The sequence below is a fragment of the Gymnodraco acuticeps genome, unplaced genomic scaffold (genome assembly GCF_902827175.1).
Source record: "Gymnodraco acuticeps unplaced genomic scaffold, fGymAcu1.1, whole genome shotgun sequence".
Taxonomy (NCBI): domain Eukaryota; kingdom Metazoa; phylum Chordata; class Actinopteri; order Perciformes; family Bathydraconidae; genus Gymnodraco; species Gymnodraco acuticeps.
Genome location: NW_022992341.1, coordinates 185,761 through 203,604, shown reverse-complemented (window position 1 = coordinate 203,604; position 17,844 = coordinate 185,761). Strand labels below are relative to the sequence as shown.

At 39.8% G+C, this 17,844-nt stretch overlaps 1 protein-coding gene across 2 annotated transcripts in view; it reads right to left on the bottom strand.

Moving 5' to 3' along the window:
- Nucleotides 1-230: 230 nt before the first annotated feature.
- The window catches only part of LOC117541524 (aminopeptidase N-like), a 50,731-nt gene continuing 33,117 nt past the window's right edge, over nucleotides 231-17,844 (bottom strand). For both annotated transcript variants that reach the window (XM_034208708.1, XM_034208709.1), the window contains exons 12-21: nucleotides 13,780-13,856; nucleotides 13,517-13,650; nucleotides 12,270-12,325; nucleotides 12,046-12,193; nucleotides 10,631-10,722; nucleotides 10,370-10,480; nucleotides 9,786-9,953; nucleotides 3,196-3,336; nucleotides 2,793-2,874; nucleotides 231-2,361 (exon numbers count right to left, since the gene is read on the bottom strand). In XM_034208708.1, coding sequence (XP_034064599.1) covers nucleotides 2,206-2,361; nucleotides 2,793-2,874; nucleotides 3,196-3,336; nucleotides 9,786-9,953; nucleotides 10,370-10,480; nucleotides 10,631-10,722; nucleotides 12,046-12,193; nucleotides 12,270-12,325; nucleotides 13,517-13,650; nucleotides 13,780-13,856 — 1,165 coding nt within the window. In that variant the 3' untranslated portion in view covers nucleotides 231-2,205. The remainder of the gene's footprint in view (nucleotides 2,362-2,792; nucleotides 2,875-3,195; nucleotides 3,337-9,785; nucleotides 9,954-10,369; nucleotides 10,481-10,630; nucleotides 10,723-12,045; nucleotides 12,194-12,269; nucleotides 12,326-13,516; nucleotides 13,651-13,779; nucleotides 13,857-17,844) is intronic.

Below are 17,844 nucleotides of genomic sequence, written 5' to 3'. Positions count from 1 at the left end.
TTGGGTTCATCAGTTTGTGTCGAGGTCCGGACATGTTCCTTGTGTAATGCCTGTGCTTCTTCTTAATCTGTTGCTGCCTTGACACTTGAACTTGACACAGGGATTATTAAAGTCCATTTGACCTTATCTTAAATGTTAAAAACAGACGAGCAGTCACCAGCTTCTGTTCCCGCCTATACAAAAAAAACATGATTTTCTTTCACATTTTTCCACAGAGAAAAGTAGAGACAGTCTTTCTGAACTTTTGATTTATTTCTCCTTCGATATTTCACTTGGCAGACATTTAGAGTATCATGTAGTGCAATGATTTATGATCTACTCATCAAGATAAAAAAAAATAGACAAGCAAAAGCGTACTAAAAAACAAAAATAGGAACTTTTATCCTAAAATTGAAGGTCTATAAGTCTTTAATGCATTATAAACACATGTATATGTGATCATCTGCTTAAAGCACTGTTTAATGAAAGCTTTAAGCACTCATAAATATTCAAAATACCGGTAGTTTAAAACAAGATTAATAACGTCATTTGAAAACTGACTCATACGGTCAATATTATAAAACCATTCATATTTCTTTAAAAGGTATTTTAAGGTAAGATATTTACTATGTTTTACTTTAATTCTCGTAGTTGTTATACACAATGCAGTATAATGTGATTTAAATGTAATCTAAGAAGGCATTAGGTGCTTCAAGTTCTTATGTGGATTAAATTATATTTTGTCCACTTTAATTAACATTACATGACATGTTGGACGCTTTTATCCAAAGCGACTTACATACTCAATACTGTGATCAATCCCAACAGGAGCACTTTGGCGTGAAGTGTCTCAGGGACACAACGACATGCTGACTGCAGTGGGGTTTGAACCTGTGCTCCCCTGATCAGAACACCAACGCACTAGTCCACTGCGCCACACGCCTCAATTAAACCACCAAATGACTACTTAGTGTATCTAATTATCTCTTTTTAATGCTTTATTAAACAACTGATGTCGATGAGTGACCAGAAATTATGAATAATTATAAAACAGGTTCTTTCAAGTTCTTAAAATGATTTATCATGAATATTGTTATACATATTAATGAGTGCTTATAGCTGTGATAATTAAGTGGTAAAAGCTGATTTTAATGCATAATAATAATGCATTAAAGAGACGTTATGAGAAGTGCACTTTGTCCCCGCTGTGGGACTAATACATCATTTCTGATTCTGAACAATAAAAGCAGTCGATTTAAAAAATACATGAAGTTAACATCCTATTATTCACAGGCTTCAGGCACATTAATGCAAATAAACGTACATAAAGTGGCTGAATGCTTCATGTTAATGGAATAAATGCATTGCAAACATCATAGTAAGCGGCAAAATATAATCTGAAGTATAAAGAAAAAGACACGCCGTTCTGAGAATAAAGAAATATGAAAAAACGGAAAAAACTGAAATGTTCACTTTAATTAAATGTATTATCTCAACAGAGTACACATAACTGTATTAGGTTAGTTCAAAACAATAATATAACGTTTAATTAATAGAACACTTTAAAGGTCACCTATCATGCTATTTATAGGCGATAGCATGGGTCTTAGATATATACAAAACATGTCTATGAAGTGTTTTGCTCAAAATACCAAACAGATCACCCATTCTAGCCACGCCTCATATCCCTCTATTTCACTTCCTGTTTCTAAAGTGCTGATTCGGACACATTTCAGATATTACGTCATATCGGACGCAAATCTGGATCAGCTCCGTTGTTCCCCGTTTTTAGAGATTTGGGTACGGAGGAAAAGAGAGAGGGTTTTATTTTCTGACGCTGCGTGAGTTCCCTGACACACCGGGGACACATGTTGATGTATAAAAGACATCAAAACGTGCATTTTGCATGATAGGTCCCCTTTAACATTATTGACTTCAACTAACCTAATACAGTTATGTGAACTCTGTTGACATACAGTAAAACCATTTAATTAAAGTCAATATATCCGTTTTTCCCGTGTAGAAAAATGTTTTAAAATACCTTTTTCTCTGACAATCACACACTAGAGGTGCGAGTGTGTGTCTATTTCCAGCTCTGATATATAATGATGTGTTTTCTCCAGCACTGACGTGGATGACCGGTGACGTAATTCTCCTTTTTTTGCGCAACGGTTACCAAGAAAAATATGATTATAGTGATTATCATTCATTGCGTGTCCCTGTGTGTCATTTTGATGATTCCTCTGTACACCACTTCATCACAGGAGCTTTATTCTCCGTCACCCATTTGATGTTGGCCGTGGTTTTCTCGATCGCCTGCTCCAACGCCAAGGTGGCCGAGCCAAATCCAACATGGAGGTTGTCTTCTTTAAATTTCATCAGCTGGAGGAAGAAGAAGAAAAACTTATATACTTATATATCCTAATTTAGGATAATGGGGTCCTAACATATGGAACAAGAACAAGACAGTAACTAAAAGAAAAGAAAATCACAATACAACCACAAGATTACTGCCATCACAACAATTAAAGATACAAATGCAGACACATCCACAACATGGTGACAATGAATACATAGCAATACAAAAATAAATAAATACACATAGTGTTTTGTAATTCATCGAAAAAAGACAAAGCATTTTAAACATTTAAAATAAGTTAAATTGTATATTCGGTGGTAAGTTATTCCAGTCTGAAGGAGCTTTGAACTTAAATTATCTTAAACTGTTTTGGATACTGAAGGAGTTGAATTATCGTGTGGACTCAAATGATATGAGGAAGGTCTGTTTAGTGATAGCTGCGTGAGCTTCATACCTCCTGTAACTCAAACTCAGTGGAGAACCTCCTGGTGATGCCGCTGATGAGGTTAGAGAAGGAAAACGATCCTTTTCCGTACCTAATAAAGAAAAGGAAAGAGGTTTTATTGTGATTTAATCGTGCTGATCAGCAGAAGGAAATCATTCAAATCCTGCCGTTGACCTCTGTCTGGGACACCAGATAAACATCTCTCTGAAGGGAGGAGTCTGCAAATAATTCAGGTTAAAAAAAAGATAAATCCCGCACAAAATGTTCTTCATTTTGTTATTTTTCCTCCTTATTGATTACCTGTTTGGAGAGTTGGAGAGAGAGAGAGTTGGAGAGAGAGAGAGAGAGAGAGAGAGAGAGAGAGAGAGAGAGAGAGAGAGAGAGAGAGAGAGAAAGGGAATCTGAATCTTACGTGTTGAAAAGGTAGCTCCATCTCCCTCTGACGAAGTTCCAGGCGAGCGGCATCCCCACCACGTTTCCTGCGATGCTCCGGATGGTCGAGGTGGCGTCCTGCTTGCGGATTTTCGTTGTGTCTAAGGTGTACTCCAGATACCTGGATCAATAAAAAACATTTCCTTACAAAACAGTCACCTCAAACTGCCGGATTTTCGCTTAGCCGGCTAACTTCAGGGAAAACTCGGGGTTTCCGGTCCTACGACGCTGGTTCTCTTTTTAGCGGGCTAGATCTCCATGGTAACCTATGCTGAGCGGCTAGCCTGGGGCCTATACTGTGAATCAAGATTTTCGTTTAGCAAGCTAACTTCAGGGATTTCTGGTTCTACGAAGCTGGTTCTCTTTTTAGGGGGCTAGATAACTTATTCTGAACGGCTAGCATGCGCCGGAGCAGGATAGGTTCCAGGATAAGAGATCAACTGTGCGGAGTTCTTCTTCTTCTTTGCTTTAATGGCGAATCGCTTCCACTTGGAGCATATCGCCACTATACTGTTGATTTATTTAATGTATAAACTGCCCATATTGTTCATGTAGAACAGTGTTCACGTAAGCCTGCACATTGATTTTATTTTTCATTGAATGTAACCGTTTCAATCAGTGCTTGAATTGGAATGAAAAAGGTGCCAGTACTCTAAAATCAGCAACTTTTTCAAGTCAATTTTATATATACAGCCCACAAACAAGAATTTGGCTACTATAATGCTGGTGGGTTTGTCTCTTTACTACTGTATATTTTAGAAAGGTTCACTGTACTTAACATTTTTTATGATAGGCAGCGGATATGGCTAAAGCTCAGTAAGGTCAATATTAACTGAAAATATAGCAATCAAAGTCTAGATCTTCTGCTGAAGACACATGAAGCAGAGACCTTTCAGGTGAGAGCCCCTCTGGTGGTGTTCAACATTAATGACAAGGAAACAAAGCTCTGGTCAGAAGCATTTTTTATAAAAAAGCTTTAACAAAATTAAGTATTTCTGTACATTTTGAATGCAATCTAACTTTCCAACTCAGAAAACGAAAAAGTGCCAAAAGTCTTCTCACATGGCTGAGCTGCTTTGCAATATACTTCACCACTGAAGAATACAAATATGTATAAAGTAAACTATGATGCAATCTAACTTTCCAACTCAGAAAAATGATAAAGAGCATGAACAAAGAACATGTAAAAACAAATGCAAAATGTGCACAATCTAAAATGAGAAACTGTAACTGCAAGTAACAAAGTCTGAGCCATGGTAAAGAGTTACATTGAACACCAAGCTGATCAGATAACTCCCTGGTTGGTCTGAAGTCCTTCTATCTCCAGGATCTGTACAAATCGGCACATTATGCCAAAAGTCTTCTCACTGGGTGAGCTGCTTTGCAATATACTTCACATTGTTAGAAAAGGCTCCAGAAGGCCTTGGGGACATCAGTATCAGGGGCTGGAGCTGGACAGGCTCTTTCATCAGCACTTCTCCTTCCCTTTGCCAGCCAGGACCTCACATACTGTTCCGGATTGAACTGTCCTAGAGATGGTCCATTACATTTAATGAAAACCAGGCTGGACAGTCGGCTGACAGAGAGAGCATTCCTTTTTGCAGTAAGGATATCGTTCATGCAGCTGAATGCCCGCTCACACTCACTAGTGGAGACAGCGATGGTTCGGACTGCTTTCAGTAGAGGCTCCATGGCAGCAGGTGTACGGGATGCCCTGGTTTCCTTGTATTCGCGAAAGCCCTGAACAGTCTCTCTTCTGTCCACTTTCAGCACTTCGCACAAACGTAGCACCTCTACGTCCCCATACTGTACGTCTAACTCCTCTTCAGGCCAACTTCCAGGATGGATAACTTTCATGTCCTGGATTAGCTGATTGTCCCGGGCCTCCCGGCCATGTAATGGGATTTCTCTTGTGCTGACATGAGAGGAGGTTGTGGAAGTCATTCTGTGTCTCAGATTCTCTACCATACTGCGGAAAAACTGACCTGCATGAATCTGTACAAGCCTGCCATTCTCACGCAGGGCAACACCCTTGAAGGACTTCTCAGCTAGAGCTGTATGAACTGTAGTCATGTGTGGGCCAGGCATGGTGACCATGGATTCAAAAACTCGTATTTCTCGAGTTAAGAGCCTATCTGCTGTAGGCAGTGTCATCTCTCTTTTTTGGAGTTGCCGAGAGAGGTCGCTGAGCTCTGTGAGCGCATCGTACATCAGTCCCAGATTGCTGACAAACGTTGCAGATGTGAGCACATCATCCAGGCCCTTGTACTTTGCTCTGTCTCTGGAATCCCTGCTCGTGTCGTTTGCAGCATTTGTGAAGTGATCATGAAGCACTCGGTAGTTTTCCCAGACTGCTCTGACGCTCCTTTCACTTGAAGCCACCCAGCGGATGGAAAAAAACACGCCCTATCACCAGGAGACGCTGTCCGACTGCTTGCGCACACTGCGCTAACTGCCTCTGATTTTTGGGGGAGGCATGGAACAAGGAATAGAGTTTGTCAAAAAAGATCTGGAAATGATTGAGCCCTGAGACCTCCTTGACCACATCCCCAACTGCCAGCTCTAGACGATGATTGGAGCAGTGCCACACAAACAGGCTTGGGAATTTACTACACAACTGGGTAGCAACGCCTGTTCTCTTCCCTAGCATGACTGAAGCCCCATCACATGCAAAATAAACGAAACACTGACCTAAAAAGTCCTCGTTAAAATCTCTTCCAAGACACTCCATTAACGCCTTTGTGATGTCATCAGCCGTTGTTCCATCCAACTCGATCAGCTCCCAAAAAAACGTTTCGGGCTCAGCATCAGCTAATGCTGAGCATAGACACACAACAAGCACCGTTTTACCACTAATAGTGGTAGATTCATCGACCAAAACACAGAGTTTTCTTTGGTTTTCTGTAATGTCTTTTGCCATTTTTTTCTTCAGCTCATGAGCTATGTGGTCGATGATTTCGCCACAGGTTTTATTGGAGTGCAAAACCCTGCCCACGTTCAGCCCATTCAGTTTCTGTACATTCAAATCAATTGGCATGTCTGTGAATGGCCGGCTATGTTTGCCAATTGTATATGCCGTTCGAAAAACTCTGATAGTGGTGTCTAATTCAGATTTATGCATAGACTGCACTTGATGTTGAATAGTTTCACGTGAAGCAGATGTAAGGATGTCAGCAGCTTTTACATGGGCTTGTGATTCTTTATGTTCTTTGATTTTTTTTCTCAGGCTAGCTTGTTGTTTGCCCTTGTCAACACCGAAATGAGACACTGCACACTCACCCCATTCAGTTGACAGTTTCAGTCCTTGTCCAGTGTGTATTCCCAAAGATTTGACATCTCTGCATATCCGACATCCTAGCTTCTTATCTTTAAGAAGGAGCCATGCATTGGTCTTGCAAAAATATTGCACCTGGTCCGTTGTCCAGCAGTCAGGTGCATCGCTTTGCCCGGTGTTGGTGGTGGCAGTTGCGCCAGCAGCAGCTAACGTTAGAGGCTCTGGAGGAGGCGGCGGAGCTAGTGCTAATGCTAATGCACTAGAACTTGGAGCAGGAGGATCAACCAAAGAAAGCTCCCCATCAGACACAATTTCCAACACAGGCACAGCATTCTCTGTATTTGAAGTTTCTTCCGGCGACAACCGCTGTCTTTTTGCACTTTTATTAATCCAGGCTAACATTTTAGAAATGCTAATTTGTGACGTGACTTGCTTTCCTTCTCTCGGGGGCGTGCCTGCTCTGTTCTATCACTCTACATAGCCACCCACTGGGTGGGAGTTGCACTGCATAAACACAACACACGTGCATCTAGGTATGTAAATTGTAAAGCATTAAAACATGGTTTTACTAACAGTTTTCAGTATGTTGTTACTTCGGCATTATTATTATTATTATTATTATTATTTTGAAACGTGTATTACTATTAAATCACGGTCAAATAGGTTAATTTGACATAGTCGTTTCCACCACAGTATTTACATGGAGAAGATAAGCCCCGCCCCCTCTCCAGCACGTTCTGTTTGAATGACAGGAGTAAACAGCTGACAGCCGCTGTGAAACTCCAGCGGTTAGAGCGATGAGAATGTCCGTTCGGCACCTCATGACGCATCTACTGAGTACCGGGCGGCTGTATATATATATATATGGATGCATAATAAGAACGGCGGGAGAGTGTTGAGTACTGGCACGGTGCATGAGTACCGGAGTACCGCCAGCATACCGGTACTGAGCAAGAAGTGCCGGTACTCCATGGGTCAGAACCAGAAGTGCCGGTACTGCGTACCGGTGAGTACCGGCCCAATTCCAACACTGGTTTCAATAAGGATAAATCCATTACAGGTTGAGGTAGAAACCGTGGTGGGACAGCTGATAACAACAGTGTGCAGAGTTTAAAGCGATCAAGTCATATTACAGGATAAAGGAAATACAGTTTAAACTGCCGTTTCAGTTCAAATCACCGTCTGTGTGAACGTGAAAATGAATAGAATATCACCTCCCATCTTCAGAGCAATCTGACTATTATAACATTAAGAAAGCTTACTTAAATATCTGCCACAACATAAGTAACCGGATCAGAGTAACAGTACGTACAGTCCGCGGCACTGTGAGTGCAGACGTCGATGTGTCTCATTATCATTCATATCACATCATAATGTATCATATACTTCCTTATCTGAGTCAGCTGAGCCGTATCTGGCCGTGCAACACTCACAGTGTCACATACTGTATGACGCTGCGCTGTCAGTGCGCTTCTCCATGTTTGTGATTGGTCAAATGTTGCTAACCCCGCCCCTTTTATGTGAACGCGCATCTAACTAGCTGGCTTGAGCGATCTACTTCATAACCCGCGTCGTAGTACAGTTTAGGGAGAGCGCGTATGTTTTGGATTAGGCCAACCGGCTAACTCAAACATATCCAGGTTATGTTGAACCGGCTTCGTAGTACAGGACTCAGGAGCATAAAATAAAGAGTGACACAGTTGTTAGTGTTTGTGCTAACTGTTGACCGGTCGATAGTTAATAGAGCTTTTAATTAAGTATTCAGACAGCATGGTGGCTTAAATAAACTGAAACACTGACTTTAATTAAATGTATTATGTCACTGAACTGCACATAACTGTATTAGGTTAGTTGAAAGCCCCTAACCCTAACTCTAACCTATTCAAACTATAACCCTAACCCTAATACACTTAATTCAAGTCAACGTTTCAGGTGTTTTTAATGTATGTTCACAGGGCATACATCGCCCGATTGGTAACGTCTAAGTTTGCCTTTTGAATTGCCACAGAACAACCACTAATGGATGTTTCAAATGCAAAAGTCATTTCTGTGCATTTTATTGTCTTGATGACAGATTTGAAAAGAACAACAGTTTTTTTTCTTGTCCTTTTTCTTGCCTCATGCTTACCCTATGGTAAAAACCATACGCCTTATACTTATTCGATAACTTGAATTACACTAGAATAAAAAGAAGATTTACTATCAACCGAAAAGCAATCAAATAAATGGATAACTATTAAATAATATAAGTCAGTATCTCTCTCTCTAGGTCGTCCTCAGACGAGCCCTCCATCGTCGCTTCCAGTCATGCCGGTTCCCCATACATCTGGCCAGTTCACCATCCGCTGCGATGTTCCTGCGGACTCCCGCCGCTGGAAGCATAGGATTTGGGATGACTTTGTTCTTCATGGTTGGCTTTACTATGCTGACCGGGGGCGCAACTCCTCTCAGTCCTGGTTTTAGTTCAGAGTGTCCTTCTCCTAGATGGGTTGCCTTCCATGGCTATGAGCCCCACCTGCCCCTGCTATTTTGTCCATAGCTGGGGAGCAGTTTTAGGGAACGGTGCCTTGCTCAGGGACACCTCGGTAGCACTTGGTCTTTCCGGGACTTGAACTGGTGACCGTCCAGTTGCCAAGCCAAGTCCCTATGGACTTCACCACCACCGCCGTATATGACTTCGTCAAATGTCTTGCTCCCGAAAAATGTAAGGGCAAATTGAGGAGTATACCATCATTAGGCTTTATGCTGTATGTGATTTCCAAATGCCCGCATTGCACCGATTATAATACTCTGTATAATCTCTTTTTCAAGACTCATTTTGGGAAATAGGGGAAACGGTCCCTTTGCGGATCGCAGAATGCTTTTCTCTGACTGTTTACATTTTTAAGGCGGTCTTTTTGGGCTCACCATCTTCTAACGTTACACTCCGTGACACCATCTTTCTTTGCTGCTCGACAGTTGTTTGATGACTTCGTTGATCACCATTATCTTATAATTGGCATCGTAACTTCGCCTCTCTTGTTTATTAACTTGCCTACTTTTGATCCACTTTGTTGGAGTTGGTCTCTGTGTTTCTCCATCTCTATCTCTCTTGTTGTACTGTTACTTTAAGACGGTGTCCCACTTGGGGAAACACTCGTTTGGCGCAATCAGTTGTTTGTGTAATACATTAAAAAGTCTAGACCCCGAATATCAGTATTTTTCAGATATTTTTACAGGATAAAAAACCTGTCTTATATTCGTGTCAATACGGCACTGAGGAAATATACATTTAATATTTGGATTCTCTAACGTACCTGTTTAAAAGCCAGGGTGCTTTGGTGCAGGCCATGGCGGCTCGGAGTCTGGTGGCTTCAGATGCTAAAGTGGCGTTTTTGAACATTTTCCAGGCAAAATCCCACTCCTCCACACCTCCAGCAGCTATAGCATAGCAGTAAACTGTGCTCTTCAAGTTGGGATGGATCCTAGTCAACATTTAGGTAAAAATAACCAGAAGATTATTCAAAAGAATGAATCTTGAACACAATGATAAGAATGCTACTGCTAACGTTTGTATAGTTGTTTACCTAGCTAACTGGGACAAATATACACAAACTATACAAACCATTTTTAACCATGCTATACGGCTTTTGGGAAGGCAATGTTTGGCTGTTAGTCTGGCTAAAATGTGCATGAATTGCCATGAAATTTGGTCCCCAGACATTAGTAATCCCCTGGCTTTTCATCTACACAAAAACAAAAGCCACATAACTACATTGCTAGCTACATGCTGCTAAAGTCTGTAGAGTCGTTTCAATAGCTAGCTGGGACGAATTAAGACAAACAGCCAAATGTGTTCATATATGAAATCCTAAAATAGATGCAAGTGGTCGTTACTCACGGGTTTAATTGTGGATTTTCCATCCACTCTCCATACCATCTTTGGATTAGCTCCCTGCAGCCCTTCACCCCCATAGTGCATGCCATTCCAATAGCATTGATCTCATTATACCTGAGAAGGGAAATGGTAAAAAAAAAAAATGCAATATAGCACGACCAAACCCGAGACAAAAAATGTATTATTGCATTGAATTAAATTGTGTCACCAACGGTAAGTCACCTGCTTCTAAAATAATACATCTTCTGGTGCACGAATTCTTACTGGTCAGTGTGTCCTGTTGGTACTTTGGTCCAGTTAGCTGTAATCATCTTGAAGTACTCAAACAATGGTTCAACTTGTCGTTTGAAGTATGGCTAAAATGTAGATGTATGAGCAACTGTTTGAGGTCCATTTGATTTACACTTTCTTTTTACATTTCTGCTGCTAGCTTCAGAATGAGAAGAATAGAGTGGTGCAGTGATGACCTATTTTATAACTTAGCATTGCAAGTCATCTTTGACAAAAAGCTGATGGGATTTTTCCATTGGATTTCGGAATATTGCAGAAAATAAGATCTATGGCCAACATAGCTTTATGATTACAGCTTACACATTTTGTTTAGCAGGATAATATCCACATATTAACAAGACTTGAACGGGTTTTGAAGCATAATTGCAAATATCGAAATGGAAGAAGCCAACGTTAGGCTTTAATAAAACGACATCACGGTCACATGACTTCACGTCACCACCGCTAAGCTCAAGGCGGCTAACGTTGGGCTATAAAGAAACTGCAACACGGTCACATGACTTCACGTCACCACCGCTAAACTAAAGGCGGCTAATGTTGGGCTACAAAGGAACTAAATCACAGTCACATGACTTCACGTCACCACCGCTAAGCTAAAGGCGGCTAATGTTGGGCTACAAAGGAACTAAATCACAGTCACATGACTTCACGTCACCACCGCTAAGCTAAAAGCGGCTAATGTTGGGCTATAAAGGAACTAAATCACGGTCACATGACTTCACGTCACCACCGCTAAGCTAAAGGCAGCTAATGTTGGGCTATTTGGAACAACAGCACGGTCACATGACTTCAGGTCACCACCGCTAAGCTAAAAGCGGCTAATGTTGGGCTATAAAGGAACAAAAGCACGGTCACATGACTTCAGGTCACCACCGCTAAGCTAAAAGCGGCTAATGTTGGGCTATAAAGGAACAACAGCACGGTCACATTACTTCAGGTCACCACCGCTAAGCTAAGGGTGGCTAATGTTGGGCTATAAAGGAACAAAAGCACGGTCACATGACTTCAGGTCACCACCGCTAAGCTAAAAGCGGCTAATGTTGGGCTATAAAGGAACAAAAGCACGGTCACATGACTTCAGGTCACCACCGCTAAGCTAAAGGCGGCTAATGTTGGGCGTGATGACGTTTTAGTCGTCTCATTTAGACACAAACGCCGTTTTTATGTCACATAATAGCTTCATATATTCACCACCACTTACTGAGGCATTTTATGTTATAGAACAAAACGTGATAATCTCTTCAGTTTGCGTTAACCATTGACCTTATTTCAGGCATTCAACAAATCATTGACTTACATGAGGGAACAGGAAGTGGTAAAATGCTAACTCATTTGCGGGTTTTAGGACTCATTCCTGCACCACTCTATTAGTATTAAAGCAGTTTCACCTGTAAAGCTCCATAGACCTCCGTGCGGTCGAACATGAGGATGTAGTAGTTGAGGTTTCTCAGGGCCGACTCCCAGGGGATGTATTCTCTTTCATTGGACAGGTATTTGGTCGTTCTCAGGGCCAATGTTGTATCGATTATCTTGGCCCTACACAAAGGAAACATTATTTGCAGACACAGAATGTGTAAAGGATTTAATATTTTAAATACTTAGTAGTCTTTACCTTGCTAGGTTGAATGCATCATCGATGATCTGTGCTCTGTTGATGATTGATAAAGCCTGAAAAATGTTCAAATTCAACAGAATGGATGGAAACAGAACAGCCACTAGTTCTAAAAATATCAAATGTATTTATTCTTTGTTTATACGATAGACTTTGTGTCTGCAGTTTCAGAAACCACATTTAACAGGAACATTATTTGAGACAAACAGAAAATCAAATACCAAGAATAGAAAACGCCAAAGCTAGCAAATTTTTTATTAATCATATCCAGTAAAACCTCCATTTAAGGAACAGGAAATTACGAGTTTAAAGGTCCCATGTCATACTTTTCCGGTTATTACCCGTCCCCTTGTGTGTTATGAAGGTTTTTATGCATGTTAACGGTCTGCAGAGTCACAAACCCTCAAAGTACACCCTGTAGCGAGTAAAACTCTAACACAGAAAAGACCTGTCTGTGCTGCCCCAGAACGCCTCGTTGGACATTTCTGTGAGCACAGTGGGCTCACAGGGAAGGGGGGGGGGGGGGGGCAGGAGCTCCAACTAGCCGTTTAGGACAGAGAGTGAATACACATACTATACAGAGATGCCGTATGAGAAACCAATGTGAGTTTGGAACATTGAACAATGTAAATCTATTCTAGTAGACCTCAACAATGGAACTATGATCAGTAGAAATGGCCATGACATGGGACCTTTAAGTAAATAAAATCCAATTGTGTTTCTGAAAGCATTTCTTCCAGACTTTGCCCTTTGACCAGCTCTTTACTGGAGGTCCATTATCCTTTTTTGAAAATTAATAAAAATAGGATTTCTCTGTTTTTCTGTGTGGGTTAGGGTTACGTAGTGCTATGTTATTGTTATTGAGGCTCCATTTTAAAGTAAAAGGGACAAAAATATTGAGTGTGTGAGTCAGAAACTGTTTTTAAAAGACATCTAACTAGAACTATCCCAAGTTGATCAATCATTTAGTTTAATTGACAGAAACATTATCACAAACTATACTGATCATTGGTTGATTGTCCCAGAAATGTTTCTTACAAAGTGGTGGAAAATGCTGTTTTCAGTCTAATTTATAAGCATATTTGATGTTTTTCTGTTCTATTTGACTATTGATATAGACTAATAGAATAAAGTAGAAAACGATCCGCAGAGTAATCAATAACAAACATTGTCTTTCTGTTTCCAGGTGATGTATAAATGGCCACTAAAACAACTGTCAATGCATTGAATAAAACATTTTGGCTCACCTGATGGTTGGTGTTGAGCAAGGTGAGGAGCCGATCCCAGTTTTCCGCATCATAGTTGACCCTAAAGTACCCGGAAACATTAGTGTTGGCCAGAACCCAGTCCTCTCCTGAAACTCGCATCATCTCATGGGTGTCTGGTGGGAAATATTAAAGACAGATACTCAGATGTTCAGTTCTTCCCATGACCAGTGGTTTGAGTCCAAGAATCTGTTAGGAAGTTCTTCTCAAATCTAACATAGAAGTATGTATTACAACCATAATACCTGTCTTTTGAAGGAGCCAGTACTGTTGCTGCTCTACGCCTGTCTTCATCCATTTAATCGGGACAAACCATGTGTAACTGGACGGAAACAGAGATAAAGACAGTCCGTTTTAAGTCGTGCGAAACGTCTTTTGGGATTCAATTCAAAACCTTTATTTATCCAGGTAAAATCCCATTGAGATCAATGATCTCTTTTTCAAGGGAGACCTGCAGCAGTAGGTTCCACAAGAAGACATAAAAACATAAACAACAGAACAACAAAAGGACATCATACAGAAAAATGTACAGGGATTACAATTTACATATCTAACCGCATGTACAGGTACCAACAGCATCTGATTGAGTAGCATCCAACCGAGCTTTAAAAACATGTAGTGGTACTAGCTTGGTAATTTTCCATTCTTTTTGCAGACTGTTCCTTGTTAGTGGAGCTGCTCATCTAAAAGCTTTCTTCCCTAAGACAGTCCTAGCACTTGGCACATTTAATAAAACCACAGCATGCGATCTCAAGCAATAAGTACTTTCAATTCGCAGAGAGATCAGGGAGCAGATATAAGATGGTAGTTTATCCAACATGGCTTTGTAAATTAGATGGCAATGTTTGGCAGTTAGTCGGGCTAAAATGTGCATGAATTGTCACGATATTTGGTACAGATATGCATGTTCCCCAGAGGATTAATCCTACTGACATTGAAACTCCGCTGGCTTTTCATCTAGAACTTTCAGAGTGAAATATCTTAACCATTGGATGATTCAGTGTGTACATCCAAGCAAATCTAATACATTTCCAACAGCCTCGACTGAACTCTCCTTTACTTTACTTCATATGTTCATATAAGGTGCAAATTATGTGTCATATCAGCATACCCACTCTGGTATTTAATTTGTAGGAGTAGAGGACTGTTTTCACACTGCCTGGAGCAATAACTAAAAAAAGCTGTACCTTGTTATTTCCAACAAAATCAATTGGTTTATATATAATTAATCAAATGGGATTGACGTCAGTTTAGGGAAGAGTTTGGGGTCCAACACTCTTACTTTTACCCAGAAGATAGCTTTATGCCAGACATATATTATATATATAATATATATATTATATTATATATATAATATATATATTATATTATATATATATAATATATTTCTCAGTAGTTTTAAAGTAATACAACGTTGACTTTTTCAAAACCTAACCATCTCGTTTTTGGAGTTAACCTCACCAAGTTGTTTCTGGTAAAGGCAAAGAAAAGGAAAACATTTATTTAAAAAAAAGACTGAATGCGTGTTGCTGCACATTCCCAGGAAAACAAACACAAATTTAAGGGAATTTTATTTTGTATACAAACTATTTGACAAGGAAATGAAGGAGTGCAGTACGAGTTTGTGCTTAAACCAGTAGTGGTAGAATATAATCCAAATTAGGGCTGCTCGATTATGGCAAAAATCATAATCTCGATTATTTGGGTCAATAATTGCGATTATTAAATGCGATTATTCATTGACTTTGAAAACATCCATTTATTGGAGAAAAAAAATGTGAACAGTATGTTTTTAACAGTTGATTACCCTGAACTTTAAGTATAATTCAACTGGAAAAAATATATATATAAAAAAATAAATAAAAAAAGTAATAATAAAAAAAGAATCGTTTTTTTTCGATTATGTTGTTTTCGTAATCGTTGCAAACCATAATCGTAATCGCGATTAAAATACGATTAATTGAGCAGCCCTAATCCAAATGATGGATACTACGTGAATCAATCTCTTAAATTATACTGTGAACTAGCAGGATAAAGGTTGAATGGTGTGGGGAAAATACTGAATGTACTCTTCCAATGAGAGTAACATAACAAAGGTATCCCAACTGTAGCTGAAAAAGTCGGAATTTTGAGAAAAAGTCAGATTTTTGAGATTTTGAGAAAAAGCCAACATTTTGAGAAAGAACTCAGTATTTTGTTCATGACAGGATGTATGATTACCTAAACCTTGGATATCAGCATGTGAAGGACACTGTTCAGGAACTAGTTGATGCTCTGTATGTGATGAAATACATGGATCCTGATATTGAAGCTCAAGCCGGGGACCAGTGATATTTAACAATGTATTCAGAAAAAGTCAGAATTTTTTGAAAAAAGTCAGAATTTTGAGGGAAAAAATCTGAATTTTGAGATTTTTCAAAATAATTCAGCATTTTGAGAAATAAATCAGAACGTTGAGATTTTGTGAAAAAATTTAGAATTTTACGATTTTGAGAAAAAAGTCTGAATTTTGAGATTTTGAAAAAAGTCTGAATGTTTTAATAAAGTCAGAATTTTTAGAGAAAATCAGAATTTTCAGATTTTCAGAAAAAAGCCAACATTTTGAGAAAACACTCAGTATTTTGTACATGCCAGGATGTATGATTACCTACAACATGGGTCGGCAACAGGCGGCCCGCGGGCCATTGTTGGCCCGCCAGCAATAATATTTGGCCCGTAATTTTGAGAATCAAAAATAAAACATTATTTTGATTTATTTTTTTTACAACATAGGACCGACAGTCGCACATCAGGGTTTCCGTTAGCCGCCGATCGATCGGCCGCCGGTCATTATCGGCCGATATTCACTCTTAATAGTTTGATCGGTGCTCTCTATAAAGCCCGATCAGGAGAGCTGGATCTGATCGATATGGACATAAACGCGAGTGAAGTGTAACCGGACCCGAGAGAGAGATCAGATCAGCTGCTGCATAATCACCTGAAGCCCCGCCTCTGTTTAGCTGCATGAGAAACTGACGAGCTGTCAGGAGAGAGAGGGAGGGAGAGGGGAAAAGAGAGGATCCGTTTCTCCCGTGTTATTATTCAAAGTTATTGTAAACTTTTGAATAATGTACGTCTTCATCTACAAGTAGTTTGTTTGAATGTAATAATTATGTTGTTTGTGGAATCATTTATTGAAAAATGAATCTGAACTTTTTGATCTGTAACGATTATAAACTGAAGCGATATAAAAAATGAGCCCCATTAACTGAGTTTTAAACATCAGCATATCCGGTCCTAGTCCGGTGATTACCTGCTAACGGAAACTCTGCTACAACATTCTTATTATTCTTATTGAAACATGACCGGTAAGTTTCAGATTTGTCCGGTAAAATAAATTCTGTCCCGACATATCCGCTTACATTCATAATGTAAGCGGAGGGAGGGGAAGCGGCGCTGTGGAAGAGCAGAGTGGCGAGGGAGAGCTGTCATCTTCCCTTTACAAGCTTCAAACATGTATTTATCGGGTGATTTTGGAAATAAAATTTCCATATTCTGAAAGCCAAGACTTTGTTTATTTAAAATCAAATAAAACACCCGAACCCCGAAAAACTATTTTTTTACGCAAATCCACGTTTATTTTGAAATGAGCCGTTGCGACTTCCGACTGATTTCGATAGAGCGGGTCTGGTCACATATGGCAAATGTGTGGTTGGGGGGAACCAGGTCAATTAAACTACTTATTTAACTATTAAATACATTGAGTTTGAGTAAAATACTTGGTTATTGATTAATATAGGCTATAATATATTAAATTGCAAAGCAAAACTGCTGTAATTTAATTTTTTTAAGGTTTTCAACCTGAAAGAATCCTAATGTGTCCTTGAAAAGTTGAAATAAAGAAAAGGAAAAAGGATTCCAGTTGTCCCTCAAGCCTCTCAAATGTGGGCAAACACTCAAATAAATGCCAAAAACCCAGAGAACTTGACAATACTTATCAGAATATGTTAAATAACACTGCTAGTTACTTTACTCAGTGGAGGCTCCTCCATTGAGGAAAGGGAAGACCATCCTCCCTACAGTTTCAGAGACAAATAGACTTTGAAGAGAACAATAAATACACCTCAATTTAAAAGATAAGTCTGTTAAAATACAGATAATAGCCCTGGCTTTGGGACTGAAATGGGGCTAGAGAGGACGAGCCTCCCTTTGGGCGGGTCTAGCCACAGGCTCTGGATTGGGCACCTATATCATCAGTGAACCAATCAGCGGATCTGACTGCGCATCAGAGTGTTGATGGGGAGGGTCATCAGCGATATCAGAGTTTTTTC